This window comes from Aspergillus sydowii (genome assembly GCF_001890705.1).
Source record: "Aspergillus sydowii CBS 593.65 unplaced genomic scaffold ASPSYscaffold_14, whole genome shotgun sequence".
Classification (NCBI taxonomy): domain Eukaryota; kingdom Fungi; phylum Ascomycota; class Eurotiomycetes; order Eurotiales; family Aspergillaceae; genus Aspergillus; species Aspergillus sydowii.
This window is the reverse complement of record NW_024467872.1, coordinates 702,003-729,757: the sequence shown is the minus strand read 5'-3', so window position 1 is coordinate 729,757 and position 27,755 is coordinate 702,003. Positions and strand designations below refer to the sequence as shown.

The following is a 27,755-nucleotide window of genomic DNA, read 5'->3' as shown; positions in this document are numbered from 1 at the left end:
CTATATTAATAGGTCTAATATATACAACCGCCACGTATGCGGGATATTAGGAGATTAAAGATAGACATAGCAAAAAGGCCCACCGGTAGTATCAAGCAGCTCACGAATCGTTCGATCCTTAGCCAACACGCTGAAATACTGCATGTCGTCGAGGGTCGCATTCGCCGTATTCGGAATCCCAAATCCAGGAAGGACAGTCGGGCCCTGAACAACAAAAGTACGATCGCGAGGCTGCAGATTCTGCCACGTCCAGAAGACACGATCGATGGCCGCGTGGTGCAGGTAGAAGACAGGGTCTCCGGGGGACGCAAAGAAGTCGCCCGCAGGATCACCGCTGATGGTGTAGTGGCCGCCGCTGTGCACGCCGAGGTATTTATTGGGGAAGTCGCCCTGGAGACGGTTTTGGAAGGACGTGATATCCGTGCGCTCGAACAGATCCATCACCTTGTCGATGGTCGTCCAGGACGCGGCATCGGGGTTGAGATCGCGGCGTAGGCAACGGGGGTTGTAGTTCAGTCCTGTTCCATTCTGGTTTTCCAACCCAGGTACTCCGAGGGTGGTCGCGATGGGCCCGAGATTGACTTGAAAGCTGTCGATATGTCAGTGAGGTCCCATCTCTTCATATCAATCAGGTGAATACATACTCCTTGAACGGTCCAGACGTCACACAGCCACCTCCATGTCCAGGCTCCAGGAAGATATCGGGACCGGCTTCAGGGCCTTCGTGAGGGATATAGGACCCGTCACCCGACATACTATACTCGGAGCCGTCGAAGATGGGATTGCTGTAGACATCGTCGGCGTATTTCGGCCACGACCAGTACGGCTGGTAGCCCCTGTAGCCGCATTCATTGCGCAGGGCCTGCTCGTAGGCCCAGGTGAAGTAGCGATGCCACGTCAAGAAGTTGCCCTGAGCAATCAGTACTAATCGGTGCAGATATAGATCGCCAGGCATACCGTTGTGTGGATCCAAGCCGTCTGGTTAATGTGGACGGCAGTAAAGTCATCAAAGCGAGTGCGCGCACCAGGGGCAAAGGAAGGATCAATCTGGGATGGCGAGTCGATCAGACATTGAACGGCGTCGATGTACTCTTTGCGCTCGGCCTTGGTTAATGTACCCCTATATGCGATCTGTTAGAGAAACTGGAACGTGATGGGATCAAGGAAGACCAACCATTCCCGACGGACAGCAGCGTTCAAGGGGGTACATGTGCTTTCGTAGTAACGGGGTTTTGTGAACTGGTACAGCACCTGGTTCACCAGGGCCTTGCCTGCGAGGAGATCCCACTCGTCGATGTCAACGGAGGCCGTGGCATGGGGGACAGCAGCCAGAGCTGCCACCACGGCAGTGAGTGAGAAACGCATGTGGGAGAGCTCCTGGGCAAAACGCAAAACAAAGAATGAAGGGGGAAGAGGAAGAGAAAATGCCGAGCGTGCGAGTGAAAGGATAGCAGGGATCGGCGCGCACCTTTCTTATACAATCCCAGGCTGGTCGAGATCACTCAGGAGAAAGTACATACTATTACGGGAACAAATTTCTGCAATTGGCGAGATCCCGGACGCATTGATCTGGCCATACTGGCGCCGGCGCAATTAATTGGTGTTGTTTAACGTGGCGCCGGCTTAGACTACGTGGGTTAGGGCATGGCCGGGGGACCGACAGATCCAGCAAATGCGTGCGGCTTGTTGCCCGTTCCTTGGCGGAGACACAACAAAGACGGCCAGTAGCGCAGAAAAGAATTTAACCACCGGAATCCAGTGGGGGTTGGGCTACGATTTGGAATGGACCGCAGTCAACTTGCATATAAAGTTGACAGGACGTCTGGTACGGTGGAGCATCCAGTGCTGCGCGTTGGGGGCCGTCGGGATCCGGCAAGCGAAAATCTATTTATCTCCACTAGCAATGTCCGGTCTCAGTCGTTGGTCTCTGCGTCCACCTGGAATGGGACCGAAAGACTAGCGAGGTTACTTGGTGCCTGTTGCCTGTTGCCTCGGGCGGCGCCTGCCGCTCGGCCCAAAGAATGAGACACGAGGATGGCTGCATCGGCCTGCATTCTTATGGCCTTCTGTTGATAAAGGCATTGACATTCTTTATACCAGAATTACCGGGCGAGCCGCCTGAGGTTGCACGCACAAAGGAACGGCCTTGACCCGGAGGGAACGGACGGACAAGCCGTGATTGACAGGGTTCATTCTTGAGTTAATCTACGATCGCTTTCCTTCTGGGGCCTTCACTGACAGGGATGCGGATCCTGGTCCACTTCGTCCACTTCATCCACATCCAGGGCGGGCGGGATAATTACAGGGCAATGCACTATGGATAAATGCCCGTCGTGTAGCGGTGAATTGGCGGGACATTGACGGTAAAATTACTTCACAATTATCCATGTGGTTTCCCAACAAGCGAGCTGGTGCCTCCCTTACCGATCGGGCCCCAACTCCGTTCGATTGGAGATGCTGTAAGAGCCAATCTGTGCCACTCCAGTAAGGCTGGATGCTTGTCCAGTCAGGCAATGCCTCGTGCCGCGAATCAGGGCGCGTCCAGCTCCCCACGGCAGACAGCACAGCTGCAACGTGCTTCGAGAATCGAGAATCTCGACTGAAATGCGCCGGACACTCGGCCGCGAGGCTTGTGGAGTCTTGTTGAATCAAGGTTTGACCGGCGGTGTTGGCGTCAGCTTTGATGTTTCATCCTGACTGCGCCAGCCTTCTCGCTGCTGCTCCCCCTGCACGCTGCCCAGAAGGGCAACAGTCCGGACAGAAGCGCTCGCATGTGAGAGCAATATAAACACTTCTGTGGTATTGTACATTCCGGTAAACAATTCTATTCACGGTCTGTACAAGGGAGTTCTCTTGGTCGTGGAGTGGATGGCTGCGGAGCATACTCCGGAGTATATCGGATCAGCGCAACCCATCATAACGTGCAATCGCCGAGAAATATCGCAGAGACCAGCTGTGTACATCATTCGCCATCCTGCATGCAAATCCTCCAAACCCAACAGGCGAAGCATTGCCCACTTTCGTCCAGGCTAGTCTCGTAGCCTTTTGTTCATGGGTGGATGCTGTCCTGTGTGCATCGCATTACAGTGATAATGATCGTAGTAAATTTAGCCGTTGCCACAGTCCCGGACCGGTCTCACCGGGCTTCATTCCTGTCCCAGCATTCAAACCCATGTCGCGTTCGTGGCTTATACGTCCCGGAGACTCAACCGCACTCGGACGGGCTCATCTCCCTCCGGAGTCTGCGTTTCACCTCTTCAGGGGCCCCGGCCACCAGCTGCAACTTCATGCAGGGCGCGCCATTCTTCAGGCGGGGTGCAAATGGCAGTTTTGCTCCTGGATTGAGAGCATCAGTTCTCTTCAGACGCTTCTCCCGCGTTTTGTGTGACTTCAAGCTTAATTTCCCTGTAGAAGCATAGTATAGTATCACGGTTGGGAGAGCAGCTGGAACGCTGTCTCTACCATTGACGATAATGGAAGGACTGCTCCGTTCGAGACACTATGGATTGACTTTGCACTTGATCCTTAAGCGTTTCTAGAATAGCCAAACAAGTTATAAAATACAACTTTCTATCCACTAGCCTTCGCTGGAGCTCGGGGATCTGGATCGATCTGCCTGGCGCCCCGTCCACTTTTCTTCATTAAATAGTTCGAAGATGAGCCAAGGCTCATACAGGGAACCATCACCTGCATCAGGTTGATATACCCCTCCTGGAATTTTTTGTTTCCTTCCTCCGTCTGTCTATCCCCACCACCTATGTAGCCAGATGGCGACGACGCACGTCTTCCCAGGCCTGGCAACCAGGCAAGAACTCGCTCCTGACCCAGCAGATATCGACTTTTCCTCAAACGCCCCTCGAATTCTTGCCATCGTTGGTACATTAACAGGACTCGCTGCACTACTGCTGGTACTACGATGTTACGTGCGAATCTTCCTCTTGCGCCGGTTCTATGTCGAAGACTGGATTATGGTTATTTCTGTGGTACGTATCACATTTCCAATAACTAAAACCAATATATATCGCTTTCGCTTTGTGCTCGTACTTACTCGAGTATCGGTAGATGTGTTCCTTCGGCGTCCTCGCATGCTTCGTCGGCGAAAGTCACCACGGCCTGGGCCAGTACAATGCCGCCATCGCAGCCAACAATGATAACGAGATGCTGAGCAAGTGGTTCTGGCCGCACGCTATTATTTTAGTGCTAGGGATTAGTCTTGTCAAGATATCCATTGGATTCTTTCTGCTGCGCTTCACGACTCAGAAGAGGTTTCTAAAGCCGTTCATTATGGGATCTCTTGGTGGGTGGTCTTGTTTTACTTGCTTTTCAACGGCAAGCGAGGAAGTGGCTAATGGGGGATCGATATTGCAGTGTTTCTCGTCCTGTTTACGATCGCCTGCATGTTGACGCTTATCCTGCAGTGCATTCCAGTCGATGCTGCCTGGGATTTCAAAAAGCGACTGGCAAAGGGGACAAAGTGCTATTCGAGTGCGACTTATCTTAAAATTGGCAAATTCAACAGTGGTATGTCGGGGATGAGGTTCGTTAAAACCCGTTACTGACACATCTAGCAATCAATATCGTCACCGACTTCATCTATGCAACATTGCCGGTGTTCATGTTCTATGATATCCAGGTCAACCGACGGACGAAGGCTTCGCTCATGGGCATTCTCAGTCTTGGTTATTTGTGAGTATACTCAAGGTACACAAGACAAGCAACTAACATCCCAGTGCCTGCGCCGCGGCGATCACAAAAGCCGTTCTCCAAAGCAGAGTATACGAGGAGAAAAACATGTACCGGTGCGTCTTCCGAAATTATACAACAGTATCGCCTCTACTAACAAATCCCAGCAATGCCGACTACCACATCTGGAACTCGTAAGCCCTACCTCTGAACCACAATATCGTACCATACCCAACCCTGACATCGTGACTTAGAGTCGAGCTTAATGTCGGCATAATCGCCGCCTGCTTCCCCACAATAAAACCCCTGGTGAAGAACATAATCGGCAGCACCAGGAGTCTAACAGGCTACGGCTCGCGAACACGCACGCGCAAACGCACCGGCGACGCCTACTACGGCCCCAACAGCAACATCCACCACAGCAACAACATCAACAGCCACGCACTGGCCTCTCTACACCGCAGCCGGGTCGACCCCGAGGAGCAGAAATACCACGTCCAGATCCACGGGAATCACCCGTCGCTGTCGGAGGGGTCTGAGGAGGGGGGCAGCCAGGAGAATCTTGCAGCGGGTGGGGGCAGGGCGATGTCGCCGCGGAGGATGAGTAATATGAATCCCATTGGCAGGATTATCCAGACGACGGAGGTTATTGTACACAGTGAGGATGGGAGTGGGAGTGACCATGGGGTTATGGCGATTGGGCCGCGGAGGACGGTGGAGGATCGTATATAGGGTTAACCTTTTATTTATTTTTTCTTTCTTTATTTCTTTATTTGTATATAATTACGACTGGGAAACACGGATAGGCCTACTTTATGGATGCGCTATAGATGGGTATTAATGATGTTAATATAACTCCATATAACTCCCATGTTGGGAGCGTAAGCTGGGATATCAGACTAACAACCTGAAGACTCTATGCTGATAATAAGAGTACTGATATCTAGACCCCAGCTCATCATGGCAAACACAGACTTCATCCTCGTGCTGCGCAACTCCAAGGAAATGAGCCATTCGTCGTGGCGTGCGTGCTGGGCGGGTCTTGAGTGTCTAGAATCGACAGTCGAGGCCCATTCATTACCTGCTCGTTAATTTATATTCTCCCGATCTATGAGAGCCCATCTCCATCGGCGCTTGGCTAATATATCTCGGGGCCGACCGCGACGAAGGAAGGATCGAAGATGGAGCACTCGCAGCTGACGGCTCTCGGAGGTCCGAGAAGCTATCTGGATCAGTTTTTCCTGTCTAGACCTTGCGATATATTGCAGGATCCATAACACTATAAAGTGTCCGCCATTTCCCAATAAGTCCTTCCTAACATGTATTAGCACGTTTCACGTCAGAACAGCGGGGAATTTCCTAATTCGTCTGACACTCGATGGCCCGCTCTGTGCGAATACGCGATACGCATCGCAGATTTATTAAACAGGATCCGATCTTGCGAGTCCGGAGTCCCGATTCTTGACTTCCCTGCCGACGTACCATCGATATACAGCAGTCGAAGTTCATATTGTGTGCAGGCTCCTTTGACTACCGGCGTGCCGAATTTGTTACACGGATGGCTTGGGGTCGATATACGGACAAAGTAAGCCATCTACACGACTTGGGGCTTGCCTTTCGCCAGGTGAAGCTCTGTGATACAAATACTGGCTATTTACCTTCTATAGTTTATTGAATGTTACAAGCAACTGAATTGGGATCAATTCGCTCCTGCCGATGCTGCCAGAACTCAAGCCCTCCACCCGGACCCGAACCTATGTTTAGGTACGAAAATCAATCCATATGCAAGGGTTCGCTCCTGTATAATCAATGGATAGCTCAGATAAGCCATTCGGTGACACAACTCTGGCTGTTGGGATTCAGGCGCGATATCTGACCCTCTGCCGTGAGTCTATCCACAGCTCGGAACGAAGATGGAAGGTTGTCCGTGTGACTTTAAGCAGGCCCTAAACTGGCAGAGGAATGCCACGCTGGTCTTTTAAACTTTCAGTTATGGTTCTGGTCCTTGAATATCGCATGGAGTTAGGCTTAGCCTGTGGGTGAGCTTAACCATACCCCAACAGTGCACAAAAGCCTTCATGAGTCACCAAGGACATCATTCCTCCAGAGAGGTGGAGTCAAGGTAATCTGACTAAAAGCCTTTATAATGGATGTACTCGTTTCGCTACTCCGGCCTTGTGAAATCGAAATGGCTAAATATAGGCCTCGCGTACGACACTGACGACTCAGTCCGAAACGTTATGCTGTGCGCCACCACGCTCCCAGCTCCTGCCAGATACGCGTTCTGATGGGAATTCATTGATAACGCCTCTTTCTTGTTCTGCTGTCTTGGTTTCCTGGAACTCCCCGTAGATCGTGGGTCGTGGGTCGTGGGTCGTTGCTCCTCCGCTCCACCGAACCGCCATGAACTCTAGCACGAACCACGGACCACGAACTATGTTTGTCCCTCGCCAACCCTCGTATCGGTCTACTGAGCTCTACAGGGATTCCGGAATTCTACTGGGCAGTTATTCCTGGTCAGCGCGTGAGATTTCCTACTCCGCACCCCAGACCCAACCAGCCGGTAGGTCTGTCACAACGTCCGAAGCGAACTGTAGGATCGAGTCTGCGTAACCACGGGAATAGTGGCAGTGATCTCAGCTGAGCCCTCGTGTGTCGGCAATGACAAATACTCGGACTCGTTCCCCAATCATCCTTGCGCATAGCAGCAAATAGCTTCAAGAAACCTGGCATACCCCGCCAGCCCACCTGCATGTCTCCAACTCAGGACAAACTTAATGAGAGCCGAGTCTTCCTTCATCTTTATCTATCGATCTGTGATCTACTTCGATCACACCTTCGGCGCCATGTCCTCGGTGTATTCCACCTGCACCATCAGATTATCAAGACGTCCGTGCGACGGGAATCGGGTCAGCCCCGACTGCTCCGAGCCTCTCCACGAGCGAGAACCGGCCCTGATTCGCCTCCGTGCAGCCTGACGCACACCAGGCAGGCGCGGTAAATCGGATCTCCTGCTCGCACAAACTGGATGTGTGCCTCTCGCTGCCCGTCATTCATGTCCGAGACATTCCAACCCATTCTAAACCCGCCCGCTGCGGCAAACCTCAAGGCCTCCCCCCGGCTCCGCCAGACCTCGCGTGCAAGCTGGAGTCGAGCACATCCTCATAATATACGGATTACGAAGTAGGTGATCTTCGCCCGGTCCGATCGCCTGGATAAGATAATGGCGATAGTATATTCTATCATGACCCACTCCGCTATCCCACGCGAAGGAATCGAATCCGGAGATGTTCGCTGCGCAAAGCATGAACGAGAGGATTTGGGACTATTGATGCGTTAGCGACGTCACAGTGTCACAATGCATGAAGTGATTCCGTCCCCTTGGGACCATCGTTGGGGTTTTCAAGGCCATCAAGCCGAAGAGGCGAGCGAATGGGAGGCTTCTGACCAGGCGTTGCTATAGGCGAAACAGGGCCTGGCTGAGCATTGTAGGGTAGCACAACCCCTTTCTGTTTCTGGATTTTGGTGTCATATGTCAGGAACCCCGGGTAGGAGATGCTGAAGCCGCAGCAGGACCTTAGGATACTTCGAACCCTATCGTGGCAGCGACGGCCCATGCATTGTTGCTGCGGGACAGGGCCTCCTCCATCGGACCTGCTGGATCTCCCGAGACGCACAGATTGGCTCGATTCCTGGTAGATCCTAGAGGCGGCACATGCATCATGCGTGGTTCCCTTTGAATCCGGACTGGATGGAGCCGGGACTGGCCTATGAAGCCGGAGATCGAGGTGATGAACGATCACAAACCAGGGACGGGGCTTGCCCGCAGGGAAGCGAGCTCGGTACGCCAGTGCATCTGCCAATACTATTGAGGCGATGAAGCCAATGGAATCCCTGGAATAGCAGAGCTGACGTCTGACTCGGCTGCACTGGGGCTGTTTGCGAAAAATACGCAGAATCAGCCGACCTGATTCCCACGACGCAGCAGACTCTGAGTTGGAGGTGGGTGAGTTAAATAGATCACTTCGTCTGGTTCAATTTGTCGTCTTCTGTTTTATGGTTAGCAGCTGTATCTTTATCTTTTTTTTTTTTTGTTTCCCTCAGCCTGTGTGTGTATCAACTATGGTCAGACAGTCAGATGTGGCTGGAGCAGCCCCTAGATACAACAAGAACATCGAAGATGTCCGAGAGACCGAGTACCCTACCCTGCAGGATGTCATATACCTAGACCATGCAGGAGCAACGGTGTACGCCCAATCACTTATCCAGTCGTACGCGGCAGACCTCCAGAGCAACCTGTATGGGAACCCTCATTCGGACAACACTCCATCCCGCGTGTCCGGTGCCCATGTTGATGCGATCCGCGAGCAGCTCCTTCGCTTCTTCGGAGCCAGCCCTGACGAGTTCGACCTTGTCTTCACAGCTAACGCGACTGCCGCAATCAAACTCGTTGGCGAGTGTTTGTCCCACTATACCCGGCCTCGTCAAGCGTCGCCCTTTAGCAGGCGGCGGGGATTCAAGTATGTCTACCACCAGGATTCTCACACGAGCCTGGTCGGACTGCGCGAGATAGCGGCTGGTGGGAGCATCTGTCTATCCAGTGACGAGGCTGTTGAAAGCTGGATCGAACAGAGAAACGACTCTGGACGAACGATTGTCACACTCTTCGCGTATCCCGGCCAGAGTAATATGACGGGTCGCAGGACGCCGCGATCATGGTCCGTCTGATTCATTCTCCCAGGTCAAAATTTCTACTAACTTCTACTACTTCTGCAGGGCTCGTAGGGTCCGTCGGAATTGCAAAAACACATACGTCCTATGGGACGCTGCCGCAATCGCCTCTACCTCCCCTCTAGACCTATCAGACGCTGAGTCTGCCCCCGACTTCACCGCAGTCTCGCTATACAAGATATTCGGATATCCGGATGTCGGATGCTTGATCGTACGCAAGGCAGCCGCTAGCATCCTCCAGCAACGCCGATACTTCGGTGGCGGCACGGTGGACATGGTCATCAACTCGCCCTCAGTCCGAATATCCCCCTGGCACGCAACCAAGACGGAATCCCTCCACGAAGCCCTCGAAGATGGAACACTCAACTTCCACTCGATAGCAGCCATCCCACACGCCATCGAGACGCACCGCCGGCTATTTGGAAGCATGAACGAGATCTCATCACACTGCGCATTCCTAGTCGCAGAGCTGTATCGAAAACTGCTATCCCTGCAGCATTCAAACAACGCCCCCCTCTGCCGGATCTACACCGGCTCAGACCAACACAGCTTCGGAGATCCAACCCTGCAAGGTCCCACCATCGCACTCTCCGTCCTAGACCCCTCGGGGAATATCCACGGGTACGCGGACGTCGAGCGCCACGCCGATAGAGAGAAAATCTACCTCCGCAGCGGCAGCGTCTGTAACCCGGGAGGCATGGCATACCTCGGCTGGGTGCGGATGGACGATATGAAAGCTGCGTGGCGTGCGGGCCATCGCTGCTCGGATCCCATCCAGGAGGTTCATGGGCAGACGACGGGGATTGTACGGGTTAGTCTTGGGGCTATGAGCACGATGGCGGATGTGAAGGGGTTCGTGGAGTGGTTGGGGCGGAGTTATCTGGATCGGGATATTCGGTTCTTGTGCGAGGAGAAGGGAGGCGGGTCTGAATGTTCGTTTGAGATGGCGAAGGCAAAAGCTGGCACGAGTAAACAGGGGGATAAACTGTTAGACAGGATGATGAGAAATATTGGTTGGATGTTTTGTGGGCGTTAGTGATTATGCTTGTCTTATAGTTTTATATATAGTCGTCAGAATATAAGTATATAGCAGGTGACACCACCACGATTATTATATAGCTTCAATAATGGGTTTGAGTCTCTATTAAGAGTATCCAGCTAATACAACAAGTCATTCGCCCTTAATAGTTGGAACGTCCAAACCGTCCAAGCAGATGTAGCCCAGTGCGCCGAAAATATAAAAGCGGTATGGCAATACGTGAATGCGTAATATATGGTCACATGGGCTATCGTCAACCAATCGTATCCTGGTATGAGGTGGGTTATGCTTTGAATACGGGAAGGTGCGACCCACTGTATGGACATTCTCGTAATATTACATCCTCGCAGGCCAACATCGACATTCTGTTAGGGCAATCACAGAGCTGGAGACAACGAGACAACCTCTAGTCCAATCTCTCTTCAGCTTGTGTCTTGAGGCTGAACATGAGAACATGCATTCGCGGAACAGACATTAGCGACTCGGCTTCGTGCTCTCACAAGTGCCAATTCATTTCATTCAAGCGCAAATTGGCCTCGTATTCGCAGCCCAAACACCAATAGGACGAGCTACTAAAGTGTTTTTGGCATGGCTCTGGCGTGCAAAAGTCTTGGAATGTGTGAACAAGGCCAGGGTCTCGCTCATTCAAAGAGGTGCCCGCGCTCTTCGTTGCTTTTCAGTTTCCACGTTGAAGAAATTCGTCCTTCCGATGGAGTTGACCGTGGCGGAGGTCTCTGGCCTCATCGCTGCCGGCGTCTTTCTCCTGCAGGTGTTGATTCCGCTTGCTATTCCATGGGCCCTTATTGCGTTCCTGTCGAATGAAAATTCCATCCTCACATGGTAAGTCGGGTTGTTTGTTTGAGTTGGCGCGACGGCTATCTCACAGTGTCTAGGACTGTCCTCGGCCGTACTCTGCATTCGTCACTCTGGCCGGGTATTCTTAGTTCGAGCAGCGCAGAGACCGCGGGCGTTCCATGGCGCATTTATCTGACGTCGTGGGGTCAGACTATCTTGCTTTTTGTGCTTTCCATCGCTGCCATTTGCTCGCCGTTGGGGCTTTACTCGTCCATTGAGCCCGCCGAATCATCCACCGAGAAACCGTTCTATTATGTCCCAGATAAATCGGCTTTTGGGTATGGAACGCCATCGCGCAGCTCAGGACCATTTACGCGGTTCTGTGGTCTTGATGTTACTTGCCCAGGGACGACCCTGAATCAAACATGCGAGACTAAGGGACTGCTCGAGGTTTGCAATAACACTGTATACGAGAGCCGGATTCCGCAGGACTTGATGACCATCTACCATGATGGCGCGGCTTCTATCGGCCCAACGGTCTCCAGTATATTCGATATCCAGTATCGGATGTACAGAAACTCGACGGACCCCTACAGCGTCCTGTCGTGGTATACGAAGCCGGATTACCGGACAATGTCTACCGTCCTGCTAGAAGACAAGATCAAACTGGTCGAAGGGCTAATTACTGACCTCCAGGATGGAGGTATTGGATTTCGCAACCACACAGCACCCAACGCGACACTGAAGTATGGGGCTACCTGGACCGAGGACATTCTGTTCATCGAGCCCGAGACAGAATGCGTCTCGCTGAACCTGAGCATCAACGCCGTCACGCCACCGTGGAACTTCAACGAGCGATATCTGCGGAATGTATCTCTCATGGACGAGGGGGGTTTCTCTTCTCTATCCCGGACAGCGCCGGCAATTGCCCGGACAGGAACCGTCAACGGACAGAGTGGATTTGACTTGCGAGAACGAGCATCCAAAGCTGCGCGGGTGAATAACTACTACACCATGTTATTCCTGAACCTGACGGATCCTGATACTGAGACCATCACTCGTGTTGACTCAACCCAAGGCCAGAGATTTGATCTCGGGGATGCTCAAAGCAATAACTTCACCATTGCCTTTTCTGCCATCCAGACCAACATCAATTTTGGGTCCTATTTCAACCTGACTACCAATCATGGCGAAAGCTTTAATCCGCATAATGTAACTGCTATAGACTTTGACACCGCATGTAAGTCTTCTATAATGATATTCCTGTAACGGTGCTGACCATATGCAGCCGCGGCTTGTGGCGGCACAACGAGCCAGAGTCCCTCCAATATCAACAGTTCTCTCATCGCCTGCGGCCTTGTTTTAGGAGCTGCAACGCGGATGGATGGAGGCGACGACCTCATCCTAGACCCGGACACAAGATGGAGGATTCCGCTATACTCCTGTGCGACAGCCATGAAAGCATCAGTAAAAACGGTCGAGTTCCAATACAACGGGACAGCGTTCGACGCCCTCAAAGTACGATCACTAAAGCCGAAAAAGTACGACGGTGGTAGCCTCCCAGTCTGGGGCGTTGAAAGTCTACCACGGCAGAGTATCGACACCGCGCCTCCCATGTGGGGGATTATCGGTCCTAATACAACTACCGCTGAGTCTACCCTCGACCACTACAACATCTCTTCAATCGCAGCAGAAAGCCTCTATCTGCCGGGGTACATGGACCAGAACTACCCCCTGCTCCGTGGCCTCAACTCCGTACCTTCAGGTACGGGCCAGAACCTCCCGGGAGTTGAATTTTATAACCAGGCACTGATGACAGCATACACCATCAACGCGCCAGGATTCAACCCGGAGGCAGACTACTCGGGCGCTCGCAGTCTCGCGCTATATGCCAAGTGGCAGCGACTGCTGCAGTCAGCGGATGGAGCCGCGTCTATCATCAACCTTGTCTGGACGGACATTGCGACCAATGCAGTTGTTGGAACCAAGGGATGGGGTTTGGATTCTGCTGCATCGAGTCTCTCGCTATCATCGACAGTTGATAGTGCCCCGGTATCGTCGACTACAAATGTTCCCGTTACGGTCTATGGCAGCCACATCCGCTACCAAATCCCCTATGCGGTCCCAGCCTTCATCACGCTGGCTGTTACTACGGTTATTTTAGGCCTTCTTATTGCCTTGTTGATTATGAGACGGACAGGGTTGAAGCGACTTCGGATGTTTCTCGAGTCGACAACCATTGGAAGAGTTCTCTCTCCCTTTGTCCGGCCGGATGATACGCCTGATGCCCACTCCAAAGACTGGGTCAAGAGTGTTGGCCAGCAGAAGGTCAAGATTACTGCAGACTCCATCGCAGTAGACTCTGTGCCTGTTGGCCATCAGAGGCCTGCACTTGAGCCTGAAGATGAAAGTGAAGCTGAAGCTGTTGAGCCGCCAGAACGGCCAGAAGTGGAAGCGACCAAGCCTCTCACATTCGTAAACCATCTATAGCTTATATCAATTAAAGTCATTAATATTAAATACCAGCCCAATGCCCCGTCTCATGAATCTTCTGTACAGCTTTCTTCAAATCCTCCATATATTCCAGATGCCTTCTCCCCTTCCACGCCATCGGCATCCATGGATATACAGCCCTAACCCACGCCACAAACGCAACATACGTAGCCTGATTCATCAAAGTCGGCTGCAGATTGTACTCCCTCGCCAGCCTCTCCGGCAACCAATTCACCGTGAGCACCCTGGCAACAGGCAACGTCAGCGCCATCTCCCTCGGCAGATTCCTCGGATACATCAAATCCTTCGCCAAACTCCTCGCCATATCCGTAACCGGGAGCGTCGCAATATTATAATCCCAATACTCCCAAAACTCCTCCAACGAATCAAACCACATCTCAGGTGGCATCCGCAACGACGTCCCAAAGACCGCGCTCTCCCTGAGCATATTCTCCATCTCAGCCCTATCCATCTTCCCAAAGAACGTCTCCCGCACTAAGACAATCGAAATGAACAACGTCGCCGCTGTCCATTTATGCAACTCCGGATCATCAGCGCTATAATCGTCCCCCTTCACACGCGAGTGGTAGCGATGGATAACGCCGAATATGGCCCTCTTCTCCTCTTCGTTTCCGCACACAGCGACGTTCAGGAACCGCGCCGTGTTTCGTAGGCGCTGCGGGATCCGGTCGGCGAAGGAGGAGTGCTTGAAGCTGCCTTTTGCGAGGGCCGGGTGTGCGAATTGGCATAGGATGGCGACTTGGCCGCCGAGTAGGTAGATGTCGTTTTCGACGATGGAGTGCAGGGCGCGGGGTTGGGTTATGGGTTCGTAGATGGGGATTTCTTTTTCTTTGCCTTTTGCTTTGTTTTCTATGAATGATAATGACGAAGGAGCTCGGTGAGTTAATGTTGTGGTGGTTGTTGTTGCTGTTGCTGTTTCTGACATTTTGGCTAGGGTTGGTTGGTTGTAATCTCTGGAGTGGTGAACTACTGCCAGATCCCTTTATATTATTCTTTTCTTTTGATGCAGCGGGAACGACGGACCGAGGAATTCTATGGAGAAGATCTGGCACTCTGTATGCATTTCTAGTGGCGGTGGATTGTGCGGAGGAGGCTGACCAGCGACTCAGAGTATCTGATTCAGGCACATGTGATTCTCCCCGCAGATGCGCACTGCCAAATGGTGAATCACATGTAAATGGCTGTAAGAATTTCAAAGAAGGATATTATTGGTCTCGAATGTAGACGACAACAAGGTGGTCTAAAGAAAGCTTGGTGTGTATTGGGCTCATACTATAAAGACAGCGAGCTGGATTAATACACATCAGAAACAGCTCACCTGTTTGACAAAGACGGTGAGACCTTGTTGAGGTAGTGCAGGACAGATACTCTTTATTGTTATGATTCTGTTTACACGTTGTTCCACCCTTTGTTATGGACTCTTTGTCATGTAGAGTATAATATTGCCGTAGAAGCCTCCCAAAGCAGGTAGAACTACCACACTACGCAAGCAAGACAAATCAAGCGCAAGGAAAAAGAAAAACCAGCAAAATGCTCTGCACTTCATACGAAACAATGTGCCCCAGCTGCAAGCACCACTTCAAAGTCCTCCGGCAGAACAAGGTGAGCGCAGGGCATCTTGAATACACACCAAACACCTTCCCGGTTGTATTCACCTGCACCCAGAAGGTCTCTGTCCCCGTAAAAAGAGGGACGCTCATGCAAGCAGTCTACGAGCAGCGCAAAAGGACAGTGACACGCCTAAGGCATACGTTAAGCAACTACTTCCACCGATCCGTCAATGTATACGACCACTTTGACCACGGTGAGTTCCGGTACGGCGACAGGACGGCCGTGACATATAAAATACTCGTTGACTTCCCCGGTGTCATCGCAAAGCCTGAGGGGTGGGCAACATGGATTTCACAATTCATGGGCGAGATCAAGTTCTATGAACTTGTTGTGCGGTCCGACGGGAGGAGAAATGCCTTTCCCAGGGCCGTTGTTGAGCCGGAGAAGGATCAGTGGGAGGGCTGTGCCCCCAAGGATAAAAGGCACCTATGTTGGACGCGGTTGGCGTTCTTCTTGGAAAGGCAGGGCCTGGTACGTTCTATTTAGTTACGCACAGGGTATATTCATGGAGTAATCTCCAAAACGCAGTATAAATACAAATGTACTAAAATCCTTCAATTGCGTAACTGGTATATGTAGACTTTTACAGTAAGCTTTTACCAATAGAGCCATACTAATTCATGCAGAAGGACCGCCATTATCTACCAGGCACGGAGTGGTCAAGATCACTGCAGAGAATTCCATTTCCTCCCATTTCCTCCCATTCTCTCTCTTTGTCTTCCTGTCTTCATAATAAAGCCAAGACATAATGGACCGCTGTCTTTGGACAGATTTCACTGCACACAGAGTGATGAGGAAAAGATCGTCAGGAATGACGAGAGAATCTAAGCAGCCAAGGCGCGCCGTCAGGTAATTGGACTCGGAGCACTGTTCTGTTTCGATCTGACATTGACAGGGATATTTACAGTGTCTTGTCTGATTCGTGAGATTAAATCAACGGCATTTCCGGCCTGCATCATGCAAAATATACCGGGAATACACTGGCAGCCCTAAATAACGGCTGAAACCACTAAGGATCTCCGGCTCAAGTATTGCCAAGTACGCCAGGGACCGGCATTGATTAAGAGACTTTGGGTCTTTAAAGTGGCCCTCCCCGGTGTCCAGTCCGGATCGCCATTCTCCAGTCTCATCGTCCGTGGAGACTGATCTGGGAGATCATACCCATAGTTCATCATGAAGCCCAGTTTCTTGTCCGCGCTCGTGTCGCTCGCCTTCAGCTGCTGCGGGAATGCTGCGGGTATCCCTTCATTTGGAACAATTGTCGCACGAGAGACGGATTTACTTCCCGAGTACGATTATGTTGTTGTTGGCGGCGGTGTCGGCGGCCTGGTTGTCGCGAATCGTCTCTCTGAAGATCCTGATAGTATGTCTCCTTCATTGTCATGGATAAGGGCTAACAACGTGCAGCCACCGTGTTGGTGATTGAAGCAGGCAAAATGTAAATCAACTTCTACCCCTAACATTTCGAAGCTGATCTTTCAGTGACAATTACACCGACGTCGTGCAATACCCCCGATATGCCTCGATAGCTAGAACGAACTACAGCTGGCCCATCACCTCGCTACCGGTTCCTGCGCTCAATAACCGCACTTCATCAGTTGCATCTGCCAGAGTTCTCGGTGGAGGAAGCGCCATCAACGGGATGGCGTTTGATCGAGGCTCACCGGGTGATTATAACCTCTGGGGAGAGCTTATTGAGGACGACGCTTGGAGCTGGGAAGGTCTTTTGCCGTACTTCAAGAAGGTATGTTGCCAGACCCTGTATAAACAACAGCCTTGACACCATCCAGAGCGAGACGTTCACTCCTCCCACCGAAGCCCAGCAAAGGAAACTAGGGATTACATTTGATTTGGACGCCCATGGAACGTCTGGCCCTGTCCAGTCGTCGTATCCCCCGTGGATCTCTATCACTGGCAGTAAGTGAGCTGACAACTACAATACATCAATACTCACCACAGCAGAGGCCTTTATCGATGCTCTCCGACAACTGCACATCCCTATCCAACTGGACGGAACCGCCAACGCAATCGGTGGATTCTGGAATCCCAACTCTCTAAACCCAGTGGCGAGAGAGCGCTCGTACGCAAGGACAACCTTCCATGAGATTGCGAAAAGCAGGCCCAACTACCACGTCCTACCTGAGACGCTCGTCACCAACCTCACCCCAGACCTATCCAGCGTGGAGTACATCACCGGCTACAACCCATCAGTAAAGGCCTCTCCTCGGGACACAAAGAGGAGCCAGGCGCGAAAGGAAATCATCCTGGCCGCTGGTGCTCTACACACGCCCAAGATCCTGCAACTATCTGGAATAGGATCCTCCTCTGTCCTCAAATCCCTGGGCATCAAACAAGTCCTGGACATCCCAGGTGTCGGAGAGAATTTCCAAGACCATCCAGTCGTCTACGGCGCAATGGACCTGACGAACCTCGACGACCCAACCCAGGACCCATCATACCTGAGCACAAACGCCACCTACGACGCCGCAATGGGGCAGCTCTATGAGCGAAACCGAACAGGCCCCTGGACCTTCTCAACATCCAACGTCTTTGCCTTCTTAACCGCACAGCATCTGAACGTCTCAAGCGCAGCCATCGCCCATGCTGCTTCTGAACCAGCCGAGAAGTACCTCCGTGCCGGACTAGACAGCACAATCATCCACGGCTACGAGAAAGTCAAATCCGCAGTTCTCAAGTCCACAGCCGAGGGCAAAATAGCCCTAACTGAGAACCTATTCGGCAGCGTCGCAAGTCTCCAGAAACCACTCAGCCGTGGCTCGGTCCATGCTGCTTCCACGGATCCGTACAAGATGCCAAGCGTTGACTACCGCTCTTTCACTAACCCGCTGGATCTGCAAGTCCTGGTCCAGTCTCTCCGCTTCAATTCCGATGTCATCTCGCAGACTCGCGCGTACAAGGCGATCGGGGCTGTCGTCCAAACTCCCGAGTCGGGGTTGTCTGATAAGGAGCTCGTGGAGCTGGTTCGGACAGCTGGGGTGCCGAGTTTCTCGCATCCGAGTGGATCGTGCGCGATGCTCAAGCTGGAGGATGGCGGATGTGTCGATAATAAGCTCCGACTGTACGGATCTGAAGGGCGAGTGCGCGTTGTCGATGCGTCTATCTTCCCTGTCGTTCCTTCGACACATACCCAGAGCACGGTGTATGCTGTTGCTGAGAAGGCTGCTGATATCATCAAAGGTGTTGAATAGTTTGTTTTACTTATAATCTGGACCTACGTCTAGATATGAATCAGGACAGATTCTCCCTCGCCCACTCCTCTGCCGTTTGAAGCCGGAACCCATGCTTGTAATTCCATGTCTCCTCCACGTCCCACGCCACGCCCTTTCCCTCCCCAAACACAATTTGATACTTGTACAGCGCATTCTCAGGGTCCTTGACCAGATCTTCCCTTGCAGCTTCAACAGTCCTCACCCTCCTCTCAACCTTCCTCCCCTTCACACCCTCCACAATCTCCGCCAACCGGCCATAACTCAGCGTATCCCCAGCAACATAAATAGGCTTGTCTTGAAACGCCTCCTCATGATCCCCCAAAACAATCTCCGCCGTAACCCTCCCAATATCATGCGGAGCAGTAACAGTAACCCGATTCCCCAGCCCACCAAGCGCAGTAACAACCCCATCCCCAAGATCCACAATCCCGGAACTAGGCTGGAACAGAAAACTCGTAAACATGCCCGTCGAGATAATCGCCCACCGCGTGGAAGATTGGGACCTCAGTGCATCTCGCACATCGAGTTGTTCATCGAATAGATCTTGTCCCGATTCACGACCGATAGTGTCATAGTCTACCCCGAACTGCCAGGGGATATACCTTGCTACTCCGGCATCAAGGACAGCGCGGGTCAGTTTAAGCTGTGTTCCCGGCCCCACAGCGAAACCGGTACAGCTGATTACTGTGTCGAATTGTTTGAAGGTAGAAGACAGAGTTTGGGGTGAGTCGGCGGTGATGTCGCCCGGTATGAAGGAGATGTTGTTATCGCGGAATACTTTCAGCTCTTTTGCCTTTTGGGGACTTGGAGAGGTGATTGTTGATGGACGGAGAAGGACAGATATAGATATATTATTGCTCTTGTTGGTGGTGGTGACATTAGGGTGTTGGGCGAGCGCAAGGAGCACAGGCGTGCCCAGCTCGCCAGCGCCCAGGACGAGAATTTTGCTGATTGGAGTCATGATCTTTTCCCTTGGATTCGTTGTTCTTTTGCTCTTGCAGTTACATTTGTATTTTGCTTCATTGGTTATATATGTTTTATTGTACCTTGTCTCGTTGGCTGACGGTGTGCTTTTGCTGGTTTCTAAGCAGATCTACACTCGGCGACTTTTTAAGGTCGTCGGATAAACTGGCAGCATAATACATTGGTCTCATTTTGGCTTGAAATATGGAATTTTTGAATAATTCGTAATATTTGATTGATGCAGTTATCTGATTCTGGTGTTTTTGGGCATTACCTTTTTTTGTGGCCAGGTTCTTGCCCATCCTTGTGGTGTATAAACGCAGTAGGATGGAAATATATAACCACGCATCCAAAATGCCAAGGCCAGTTGTTAAACACACAATAGCAGGAATAGGCATATCTTACTCATTAACTTTGATCCAAAACCCGTGCAATGAGAGCAATCACCGAGAATTACTGTTCGAACTGCTGCTTATCCCACCGGCAAGGCCAAATAATAAAAATGATGACGTCGTGGGCATTAGAAATCGCGGAGTTTGCGGAGTTTGTCTCGCAGTCAAACAATATAGAATCAGACCACTCCAACACCATGGGAGCGGCGTATGCATTCGCTGCAAACAGCCATGATGGTCATTGTAGGTCGACTACGGTGTTTGCAAGGCCGGCGTATATATAGCTGCGTTGTGCCGGACAGACTCGTTTAGATAGTCCCGCAAGCAGTTAAGACAATTGTTAGTATACTAGCAGCCTCTACGCACACTTACCTTACTACAAGGATCCATAAGCAAAAGATGTCGCGTGTCCAGCTACTCAATCAAGACCTCCCTGCCTCCAAGGCAAAGGTCTTCTACAGACAGGCCGGCCCGGAATCCGCTCCAGTGATCCTCCTCCTCCACGGCTTCCCGTCCTCCTCTCACCAATACCGGAACCTCATCCCCATCCTGGCAAAGAAGTACCGCGTGCTGGCCCCAGACCTCCCTGGATTCGGATTCACCACCGTGCCAGCGGCATTCGAGTATACATTCGACAATCTCGCTGCGGTGATCTCGGAGTTCCTGGATAAGCTCTCGATCACGCGCTTCTCCGTTTACATCTTCGACTACGGCGCCCCTACCGGCCTCCGGCTCGCCCTGCAACGACCAGACGCTGTGCAAGCCATCATTTCCCAGAATGGGAACGCGTACGACGAAGGGCTAGGAGCCTTCTGGGACGCGGTCCGCGAGCTGTGGGATAGCAACAATGACCCCAAAATCCGAGCAAAGCTTGCATCAGCCCTGCTCAGTTTCGAAGCGACCAAGTGGCAGTATGAAGAGGGGACACAGAGCGGCAGGGTAATTGCGCCAGAGTCGTATCACCTTGACTATGCATTGTTGCAGCGCCCTGGCAACGCGGATGTTCAGATTGACCTGTTCTGGGATTATAGGAACAATCTGCCGCTGTACCCCAAGTCCCAGGAATACTTCCGACAGTCTAACGTCCCAGTGCTTGCTGTCTGGGGCAAGAACGATCAGATCTTTGTCCCTCCGGGTGCGGAAGCGTTCAAGAGAGACTTGCCCAAGGCGGAGGTGCATCTTCTGGATGCAGGACACTTTGCTGTTGAGACCGAGACCGAGGAGATTGGGTCACTGATTTTGGACTTTTTGGGCCGAAATGGAATCTAATTCAGGGTGAACAGAAGTTGGTATCGGACTGGAGGTAATTATGTATGCAATAGCCTGCAACAGACTAGAATGCCAATGAGTCAGTTCAATGACTCGTACGACATCCTCACTGTAAAAGCCCGTAAGACGCCGAGAGCGTCGCTCGCGGGGTAATCTCCCCATATCACTGATGGAAACTGGTAAACGAAAACGCATGGGCGTTCCAAAAGGTTAATAACGAATCGGCCATCGTGAAGCTGCGGATCTTGTCAGCGACATCGCAGTGAGCGAACATCTGACGCGCGATTTCCGAGGTGGTTGCCTTGACTTTCATCATGAGTGGCGGGAATGCATCCCACTCGCTGACGTGGATCGAGAAGTGGCGACAAGGATTAAACGGGCCAAATTGAAGCTATTCGCACAGGACCAGGACAGCCAAATAAATGCCTGGGGCAGCAATTCAAGGCCTGGGCCGGTCAGGTGACCGGAGAGCGTCGGGAGGCGACCAATGAAGCGTGAGGCTCGGGAGCAGATCCACCAGATGCAGCCCAATCGGGATCTGTTGGGACCAATCGCGGGCGTTGTCTTCCAGATTAGGCGGGATCGACCCCACCATTCCGTTCGGTTCGGGTTCTAGAATGACAGGGACACAGAGAGTCCCTGAAAACCGCTGGAGCTGTTGGAGCTGTCGGGGAGAGTCGGAAAACCGGGACAAAGTGAAGGGACATTCCAAGAGCCAGGCTTCTGGTGCAGTGATGACCCGGCAGTGTTCATGGACCCTGAACTATTGCAGCTGTTGGGCTGCGCGATGGCGACATTTTCTGGGGTCAATTCGCCATGGGAAAAGTTTAGACGAGCGCACTGTGGCATCGAAGAAGCAAAAACGGCCAAGTGGACGGAGGACCTGCGGTGGGGGTGGACCGCGATCCCCATACATCCTCGACTGTCTGTGCTGCACAGCCAATCTCAGGAACTGCCACCCGCCATGATCTCATCACTCGGGACAAGAACCTTGGGGAGGTCGAAATCCTGGAAGGACAGCAGCATGACTGGACGAGCAGTTGGAGAGCTGTGTCCCTGGCTGCCCTGATTTGCGCTGAGACAAAGCCCAAAGAGCCAGAGCGGGCGAGCACTAGGTTGGAAGAAGTTAGAGGGTGAGACGAAAAAAGAAAAAAAGCATGTGAACCCCCACTGGTGATAACACTGAAGCTATCTGCCTGGTGTCAACTTGTCACTTGTCTTTTGTCACTTGTCTCCTCTGCGTCTCTTTCCGTCCTCCAATCCCCCTCTCCTCTCTTTGCTTTTCTCGCAACTTACTTTCTGCGACCACCGTGAGGCAGCCGGTGCCCTCGCCATCCCACATTCCACCTCCCCGCCCGCGTTGACCGTATAAGACAGCTGCCTGTCCTGTTTGTCGTGCGAGGCCTTCGTTGAACGTCTCCCTTTTCCTCTCCTCCATCGGTCGCTGAGCCATTGCTAATCAAACATGGCGATTCTTGACACCACCAAAGACCTCGCGGCTCTCTTCACGCAGCAGGCCAAGGCGACCCCCGACGCCCTTGCCCTGGAGGACGACAAGTCCTCATACACATACGCTGAGCTAGACAAGGAAGTAGAGGATCTCTCGCAGCGCCTGCGTCGCTATGGCGTGAGTCGGGATAGCTTGGTGGGCGTGCTGCTCCCCCGCAGTGCAGATTATGTCATTGCCTGTCTGGCCGCCCTGCGAGCCGGCGGAGCATTCCTCGTGCTGGAGCTGGCTTACCCTCCAGACCTGCTGGCCGACGTGCTTGACGACGCAACTCCCGTAGTGGTAGTCACCCACAGGTCAGAGACCGGCAAAATCAAGGGCAATGTCCCAGTCATCACCCTTGATGAGCCCGCCGCCGACGCCAATGGCCACACCACCGAGCCGGCACCGCTGCCTGCCAGCGACGACCTGGATAGACTGGCCTTTGTTTCGTATTCCTCTGGCACAACCGGGAAGCCAAAGGGCATTGCAAACCGACACCGGGCTCCAGTTCTCTCATATAACCTGCGATTCGGCGTGCAGGACCTCCAGCCCGGTGATCGCGTGGCCTGCAACGTCTTTTTTATTTGGGAAATTATTCGTCCATTGCTGCGTGGAGCTGCTGTCGTCGCTGTCCCCGACGACCACAGCTACGACCCTGCCGCGCTGGTGGACCTTCTTGCATCGAAGCGTATTAGCGAAACTCTCATGACCCCGACCCTCCTTGCTACCATTCTCTCTCGACATCCCCATATCGGCACTCGCCTGCCCGAGCTGCGCACACTGTGGCTGAACGGTGAAGTCGTGACGACCGACTTGGCCCGCCGCGCGATCAAAGCGCTGCCAAACACCCGGCTGCTCAACTGCTACAGCGCTTGCGAGACGCATGAAATTGCGTGCGGCGACATCCGCAAAATCTATGATGATGAATCCCAATACTGCCCGGTCGGCCCGCCGCTGGACCCAAAACACACCTACATCGTTAACGAACAGGGCGAAAAAGTAGAAGACGGCACCTGTGGCGAGCTTTGTGTCGGCGGACCCATGCTCGCGAGGGGATACATCAACCGACCAGAGACAACGGCCAAGACTTTTATTCAAAACACCTTCTCCGGGATCACTGGTGATGTTATGTACCGAACTGGGGATCAGGCGCGCATGCTGCCCTCTGGTCTTCTTGAAATCACCGGTCGCGTGGGTGCTATGATTAAACTCCGCGGGTACTCTGTTGTGCCCGGAAAGGTCGAAAACGACATCGTCAAACACCTGGCCGTCCGCCAATGTGCTGTAATCCCGCACGGTGAGGGTGTGGAAAAACAATTGGTGGCATACATTGTCGCCGACAAGGAGTCTTGTGAACAGCGCCCGGTTGTGGAAATTAACCCTTCGGGACACAGCCCTGGTGCTCGCAGAGCCCTTACACAATTCCTCGCACACTACATGATCCCAGCCCTGTGGGTACAAGTAGACGAGCTGCCAACTCACGAGGTCTCTGGAAAGGTCGATCTCAAGCGTCTCCCGCCGCCGCCAACGGAGGTCGTTGCCAATGGAAATGGGAAGAAGGAGGATCCCATTGGCCTTGACGATATTGCGGCGGTTTGGGCGGTCGCATTGAAGGTCCCCAAAGCCCAACTGCAACCCGAAGATAACTTCTTCGACCTTGGTGGTCACTCGCTTTCTATCGCCGACCTGTCCTCCAGACTGTCTCGGAAGTTCGGATTCCGCGTTCCAATCGCGCGGTTGGCAGAGAATTCGACACTGGCTGGCCATGTGGAAACCGTCCGCGGTGTCCGAGACGGCCACGCAGCCGCTGTACAGGCAGATCTGCCTGCGGTGTTGCGCGCTGATGCCACGCTCGACGAAAGTATTCGGCCCACGGATGCAAAGATCTGCTCGCTCACGGATGCAAAGACAGTACTGTTAACCGGTGTGACCGGTTTCCTTGGTGCTTTCCTCCTGAAGGATCTCGTTGAAAACACCAATGCGCACATCATCTGTCTGGTGAGGTTCACCGAGCCAGAGGACGATGACCAGCCCGGCGGTGTTGCCCGAATTCGTCGCAACCTCCTTGACCTGGGTATTTGGCACGACTCGATCATGGAGCGTGTCCAGATTCTCCCGGGTAACCTTTCTCGATCGCGGTTCGGTCTCGCCCCTGATGCATTCGAAGAGCTTGCACAGCGGGTCGACGTTATTGTACACTCCGCCGCATCAGTCAACCTTGTCTATCCTTACGCCGCGCTGCGGGCAGCCAACGTAGGCGGTACTCGTGAGGTCCTTCGCCTGGCAGCCAAGGGTGGTGCAACCGTCCAGTATGTCTCAACAAATGGCGTTCTACCGCCATCTGGCGAGAAGGGCTGGCCCGAGGATGCAATGCTGGACGTGGATGATGTGCCAACCAAGCTGTTGGATGGGTACGGACAGACCAAATGGGTCGCGGAACAGCTCGTCCTTGAAGCCGGCCGTCGGGGCCTGCCGGTGAGAGTCCACCGTGCCGGTACAATCAGTGGTCACAGTCAATCAGGCGCTGCCAACGCCTGGGATCTGCTGTCCGCGCTGATCGTCGAGTCCATCAAGATCGGGAAGTATCCAGACGTGGAGGGCTGGCGCGCCGAAATGACCCCTGTAGACTTTGTTAGCAAGGCCATCATTCATCTCGGAAACCAGACATCGGCCGAACAAACTGTTTTCCACTTGGGTGACCCAGCCCCAGTGAACACGCAGTCAGTCTTTCAAGATCTGAAGCTGCTCGGCTATGCGACCGACCCTCTTCCTTGGGACGAGTGGGTGGCACTTTGGACCAGCAAGCGTGGCGATGTCAAGGGTGGTGATGGTGGCTTCACAGTCGATATCCTTCGTAGCGGTATGCCGTCGATCGAGTTCCTGCGCGGCATTGTCGTTCTGGACAACGCTGTTACCCGGCCTATTCGTCGGGAGGTCGAGCGGCCAAAGGTTGACCGCTTCCTGCTCGAGACGTATACTCGCCACTGGTTCGCTAGAGGGTGGCTGAGGAAACCCCCAACTCGCCAGGCACCGCCAAGCGCCGTCTCTCGCGGTGCTTTGAGCGGCAAGGTGGCCGTTGTCACGGGTGCTTCATCCGGCATTGGAGCAGCGGTCGCTACTGCTCTGGCTAGAGAAGGCGCCCATGTCGCGATCGGTGCTCGACGCCTTGACGCATTGGAATCACTCAAGGCCAAAATCTCTGTCTATGGCGGCAAGGTCGCAACCTGCAAGACTGACGTTACAGATAAGACGCAGGTGGAGGCCCTCGTGAAGGCCGCAAACGACGAGCTCGGTCCAGTAGATATCCTCGTCGCTTGCGCTGGCGTCATGTACTTCACAATGATGGCCAACACCCAGATGGACGAGTGGGAGCGCACAGTCGACGTCAACTGCAAGGGGATCCTCAACTCCCTTGCATCTACAGTACCTGGCATGCTGTCGCGCGGGCGCGGTCACGTCGTCGCAATCTCTTCAGATGCCGGTCGCAAGGTCTTCCCCGGCCTGGGAGTCTACTCAGCTAGCAAGTTCTTCGTCGAGGCGACCCTGCAAGCGCTGCGTCTGGAGACGGCCGGTCAAGGCCTGCGCGTGACAGCCGTGCAGCCAGGAAACACAAACACCGATCTCTTGGGCATGTCGACCGATACAGAGGCCGTCGAGAAATACGGCGGGGCCTCAGGGGCACAGATCATGGTTCCGGAGGACGTGGCTAACGCGATTATCTACGCTCTGCGGCAGCCTGAGCATGTCGCGATGAACGAGATCCTGATTGAGCCGCGAGACGAGCCGATCTAGGCGTAAATTGTTGCACTGGGAATGTCGCATGGATTTTCGCATAAGTGTCGCATGGGTTTCTTGTTAAGGTTGCTCCTGCTGCTTGTCGCTTTGGGATTTGCGTCATCTTACGCAATTTAGACGTATATAAATAAGTGGAGCATTTTAGTCGTGGTAATAAATCGAATATGTGAATATCTGGACATTTCGTTTCTATAGACTGTATCGTTGCTGTAAAGTAAAGAGTAGTCGGAGAGAGAGAGTGTGTGTGAGAGGTTGATTGCACAGGCTGTCGGGCAAGAAATGCGGTCGGGCGGGCTTCTTATATACGCGATATTCGGACCCCTGCTGCCATCAGCCTATCACCAGCGCCCTCCCCGCACATGGGGCCACTGCCCCGCGCCATAGGATGGGGACGACTTCACAGGCTAGACTTCATCAGTATTTTGACAGGTGAACCTCACTTGCTTGACTGCGACGTCGCTTTCCATGAGATTGTACCTGTATACCCTTATTCTGCTTCATCGAAACTGGATGGAAGAGGCGAAAGTGTATTCACTGCGAGTGACGCAAGTGGGATGCAAAGTATGTACCTGTCATCCTGGACGCGTTCCACGGTACTGATCCTCATGAATAGAAGGCCGATCGATGGAAGATATGTCAGAGCAAGGTTTGTCTTTAGAAGAGGATGGTAGACGAAGATGTCGCGCTTGGTCAAAGTTTCTCACAGGATGCAAGGAGACGAAGAAGACGTTTGAGCGATGAGGATAGTAAGATAGATCTGGTGAAGGATCGATAAGTTGAATCGGTCGTCGAGACTGTGCAATGATGGAAAAGATGCTTTCGTACCTCTGGTCGTAGTCGTCAAAATTGAAGGGGTGATGAAGATGAAGGTGGTCTGACCATGGACTGACAGGATTGTTAGTGTTTGTGAAAAAGTCTTCTTGACTTGAACCTTTTCCGTTTTTCTCTCTCATATTCTCCCCTCTTGATCTTCTTCGTTTCCCTCTCTAATACTCCGTCGATCTCACATCAATCTACCTTGCACCATGGTCCATACCATAGCGACTGAGATATTCAATGACACAGTCCAGGATTCTGCTTACCAGTGCAGCAGGGAGTATAGTGACACCTACAGCCTCTTCATTTAGTGGGAACGCGATGACTCTATCGCAAGCCTGGACTGTTACTACTCGACCCACCTGTTCCAGACTGTTAAATTCCCTAAAGGTCAAGAGCTTATCATAGCGCATGATAACGCTACACCA

The 27,755-nt window shown here is 52.8% G+C and overlaps 11 protein-coding genes across 11 annotated transcripts; 8 read left to right on the top strand and 3 right to left on the bottom strand.

Moving 5' to 3' along the window:
* Positions 1-54: 54 nt before the first annotated feature.
* Positions 55-1,365, bottom strand: ASPSYDRAFT_61583 (tyrosinase family protein; the record flags this gene model as incomplete). Its single annotated transcript, XM_040850006.1, has 4 exons — positions 55-589; positions 645-910; positions 958-1,120; positions 1,175-1,365. 4 exons carry the CDS (start codon positions 1,363-1,365, stop codon positions 55-57), a joined length of 1,155 nt encoding a protein of 384 aa, XP_040698099.1.
* A 1,570-nt stretch (positions 1,366-2,935) lies between these two features.
* Positions 2,936-3,587, top strand: ASPSYDRAFT_497281 (uncharacterized protein). Its single transcript, XM_040847902.1, has one exon. The coding sequence runs from the start codon at positions 3,060-3,062 to the stop codon at positions 3,417-3,419; it is 360 nt and encodes a 119-aa protein (XP_040698098.1). The 5' UTR covers positions 2,936-3,059; the 3' UTR covers positions 3,420-3,587.
* A 180-nt stretch (positions 3,588-3,767) lies between these two features.
* ASPSYDRAFT_94044 (uncharacterized protein) lies at positions 3,768-5,415 on the top strand (the record flags this gene model as incomplete). Its single annotated transcript, XM_040852928.1, has 7 exons — positions 3,768-3,983; positions 4,063-4,297; positions 4,369-4,521; positions 4,569-4,686; positions 4,731-4,799; positions 4,851-4,877; positions 4,938-5,415. 7 exons carry the CDS (start codon positions 3,768-3,770, stop codon positions 5,413-5,415), a joined length of 1,296 nt encoding a protein of 431 aa, XP_040698097.1.
* Positions 5,416-8,805: 3,390 nt separating this feature from the next.
* ASPSYDRAFT_61581 (uncharacterized protein) lies at positions 8,806-10,562 on the top strand (the record flags this gene model as incomplete). The annotated part of the gene is made up of 3 exons (XM_040850005.1): positions 8,806-9,401; positions 9,460-10,382; positions 10,534-10,562. 3 exons carry the CDS (start codon positions 8,806-8,808, stop codon positions 10,560-10,562), a joined length of 1,548 nt encoding a protein of 515 aa, XP_040698096.1.
* Positions 10,563-11,162: 600 nt separating this feature from the next.
* On the top strand, positions 11,163-13,738 carry ASPSYDRAFT_161116 (uncharacterized protein; the record flags this gene model as incomplete). Its single annotated transcript, XM_040842959.1, has 3 exons — positions 11,163-11,293; positions 11,347-12,488; positions 12,537-13,738. The coding sequence occupies 3 exons, from the start codon at positions 11,163-11,165 to the stop codon at positions 13,736-13,738; spliced, it is 2,475 nt and encodes an 824-aa protein (XP_040698095.1).
* Positions 13,739-13,763: 25 nt separating this feature from the next.
* On the bottom strand, positions 13,764-14,687 carry ASPSYDRAFT_61579 (oxygenase MpaB family protein; the record flags this gene model as incomplete). The annotated part of the gene is made up of 1 exon (XM_040850004.1): positions 13,764-14,687. One exon carries the CDS (start codon positions 14,685-14,687, stop codon positions 13,764-13,766), a length of 924 nt encoding a protein of 307 aa, XP_040698094.1.
* Positions 14,688-15,292: 605 nt separating this feature from the next.
* Positions 15,293-15,859, top strand: ASPSYDRAFT_35792 (uncharacterized protein; the record flags this gene model as incomplete). The annotated part of the gene is made up of 1 exon (XM_040845369.1): positions 15,293-15,859. The coding sequence occupies one exon, from the start codon at positions 15,293-15,295 to the stop codon at positions 15,857-15,859; it is 567 nt and encodes a 188-aa protein (XP_040698093.1).
* A 687-nt stretch (positions 15,860-16,546) lies between these two features.
* Positions 16,547-18,582, top strand: ASPSYDRAFT_211169 (GMC family oxidoreductase; the record flags this gene model as incomplete). The annotated part of the gene is made up of 5 exons (XM_040844007.1): positions 16,547-16,736; positions 16,781-16,811; positions 16,856-17,117; positions 17,164-17,290; positions 17,336-18,582. 5 exons carry the CDS (start codon positions 16,547-16,549, stop codon positions 18,580-18,582), a joined length of 1,857 nt encoding a protein of 618 aa, XP_040698092.1.
* Positions 18,583-18,622: 40 nt separating this feature from the next.
* On the bottom strand, positions 18,623-19,564 carry ASPSYDRAFT_94040 (aromatic alcohol reductase; the record flags this gene model as incomplete). Its single annotated transcript, XM_040852927.1, has 1 exon — positions 18,623-19,564. The coding sequence occupies one exon, from the start codon at positions 19,562-19,564 to the stop codon at positions 18,623-18,625; it is 942 nt and encodes a 313-aa protein (XP_040698091.1).
* A 596-nt stretch (positions 19,565-20,160) lies between these two features.
* ASPSYDRAFT_497115 (alpha/beta fold hydrolase) lies at positions 20,161-21,602 on the top strand. The gene has a single exon (XM_040847897.1). The coding sequence runs from the start codon at positions 20,358-20,360 to the stop codon at positions 21,225-21,227; it is 870 nt and encodes a 289-aa protein (XP_040698090.1). The 5' UTR covers positions 20,161-20,357; the 3' UTR covers positions 21,228-21,602.
* Positions 21,603-22,444: 842 nt separating this feature from the next.
* On the top strand, positions 22,445-26,956 carry ASPSYDRAFT_497208 (uncharacterized protein). Its single transcript, XM_040847899.1, has one exon. It carries the CDS (start codon positions 22,693-22,695, stop codon positions 26,506-26,508), a length of 3,816 nt encoding a protein of 1,271 aa, XP_040698089.1. The 5' UTR covers positions 22,445-22,692; the 3' UTR covers positions 26,509-26,956.
* Positions 26,957-27,755: the final 799 nt, after the last annotated feature.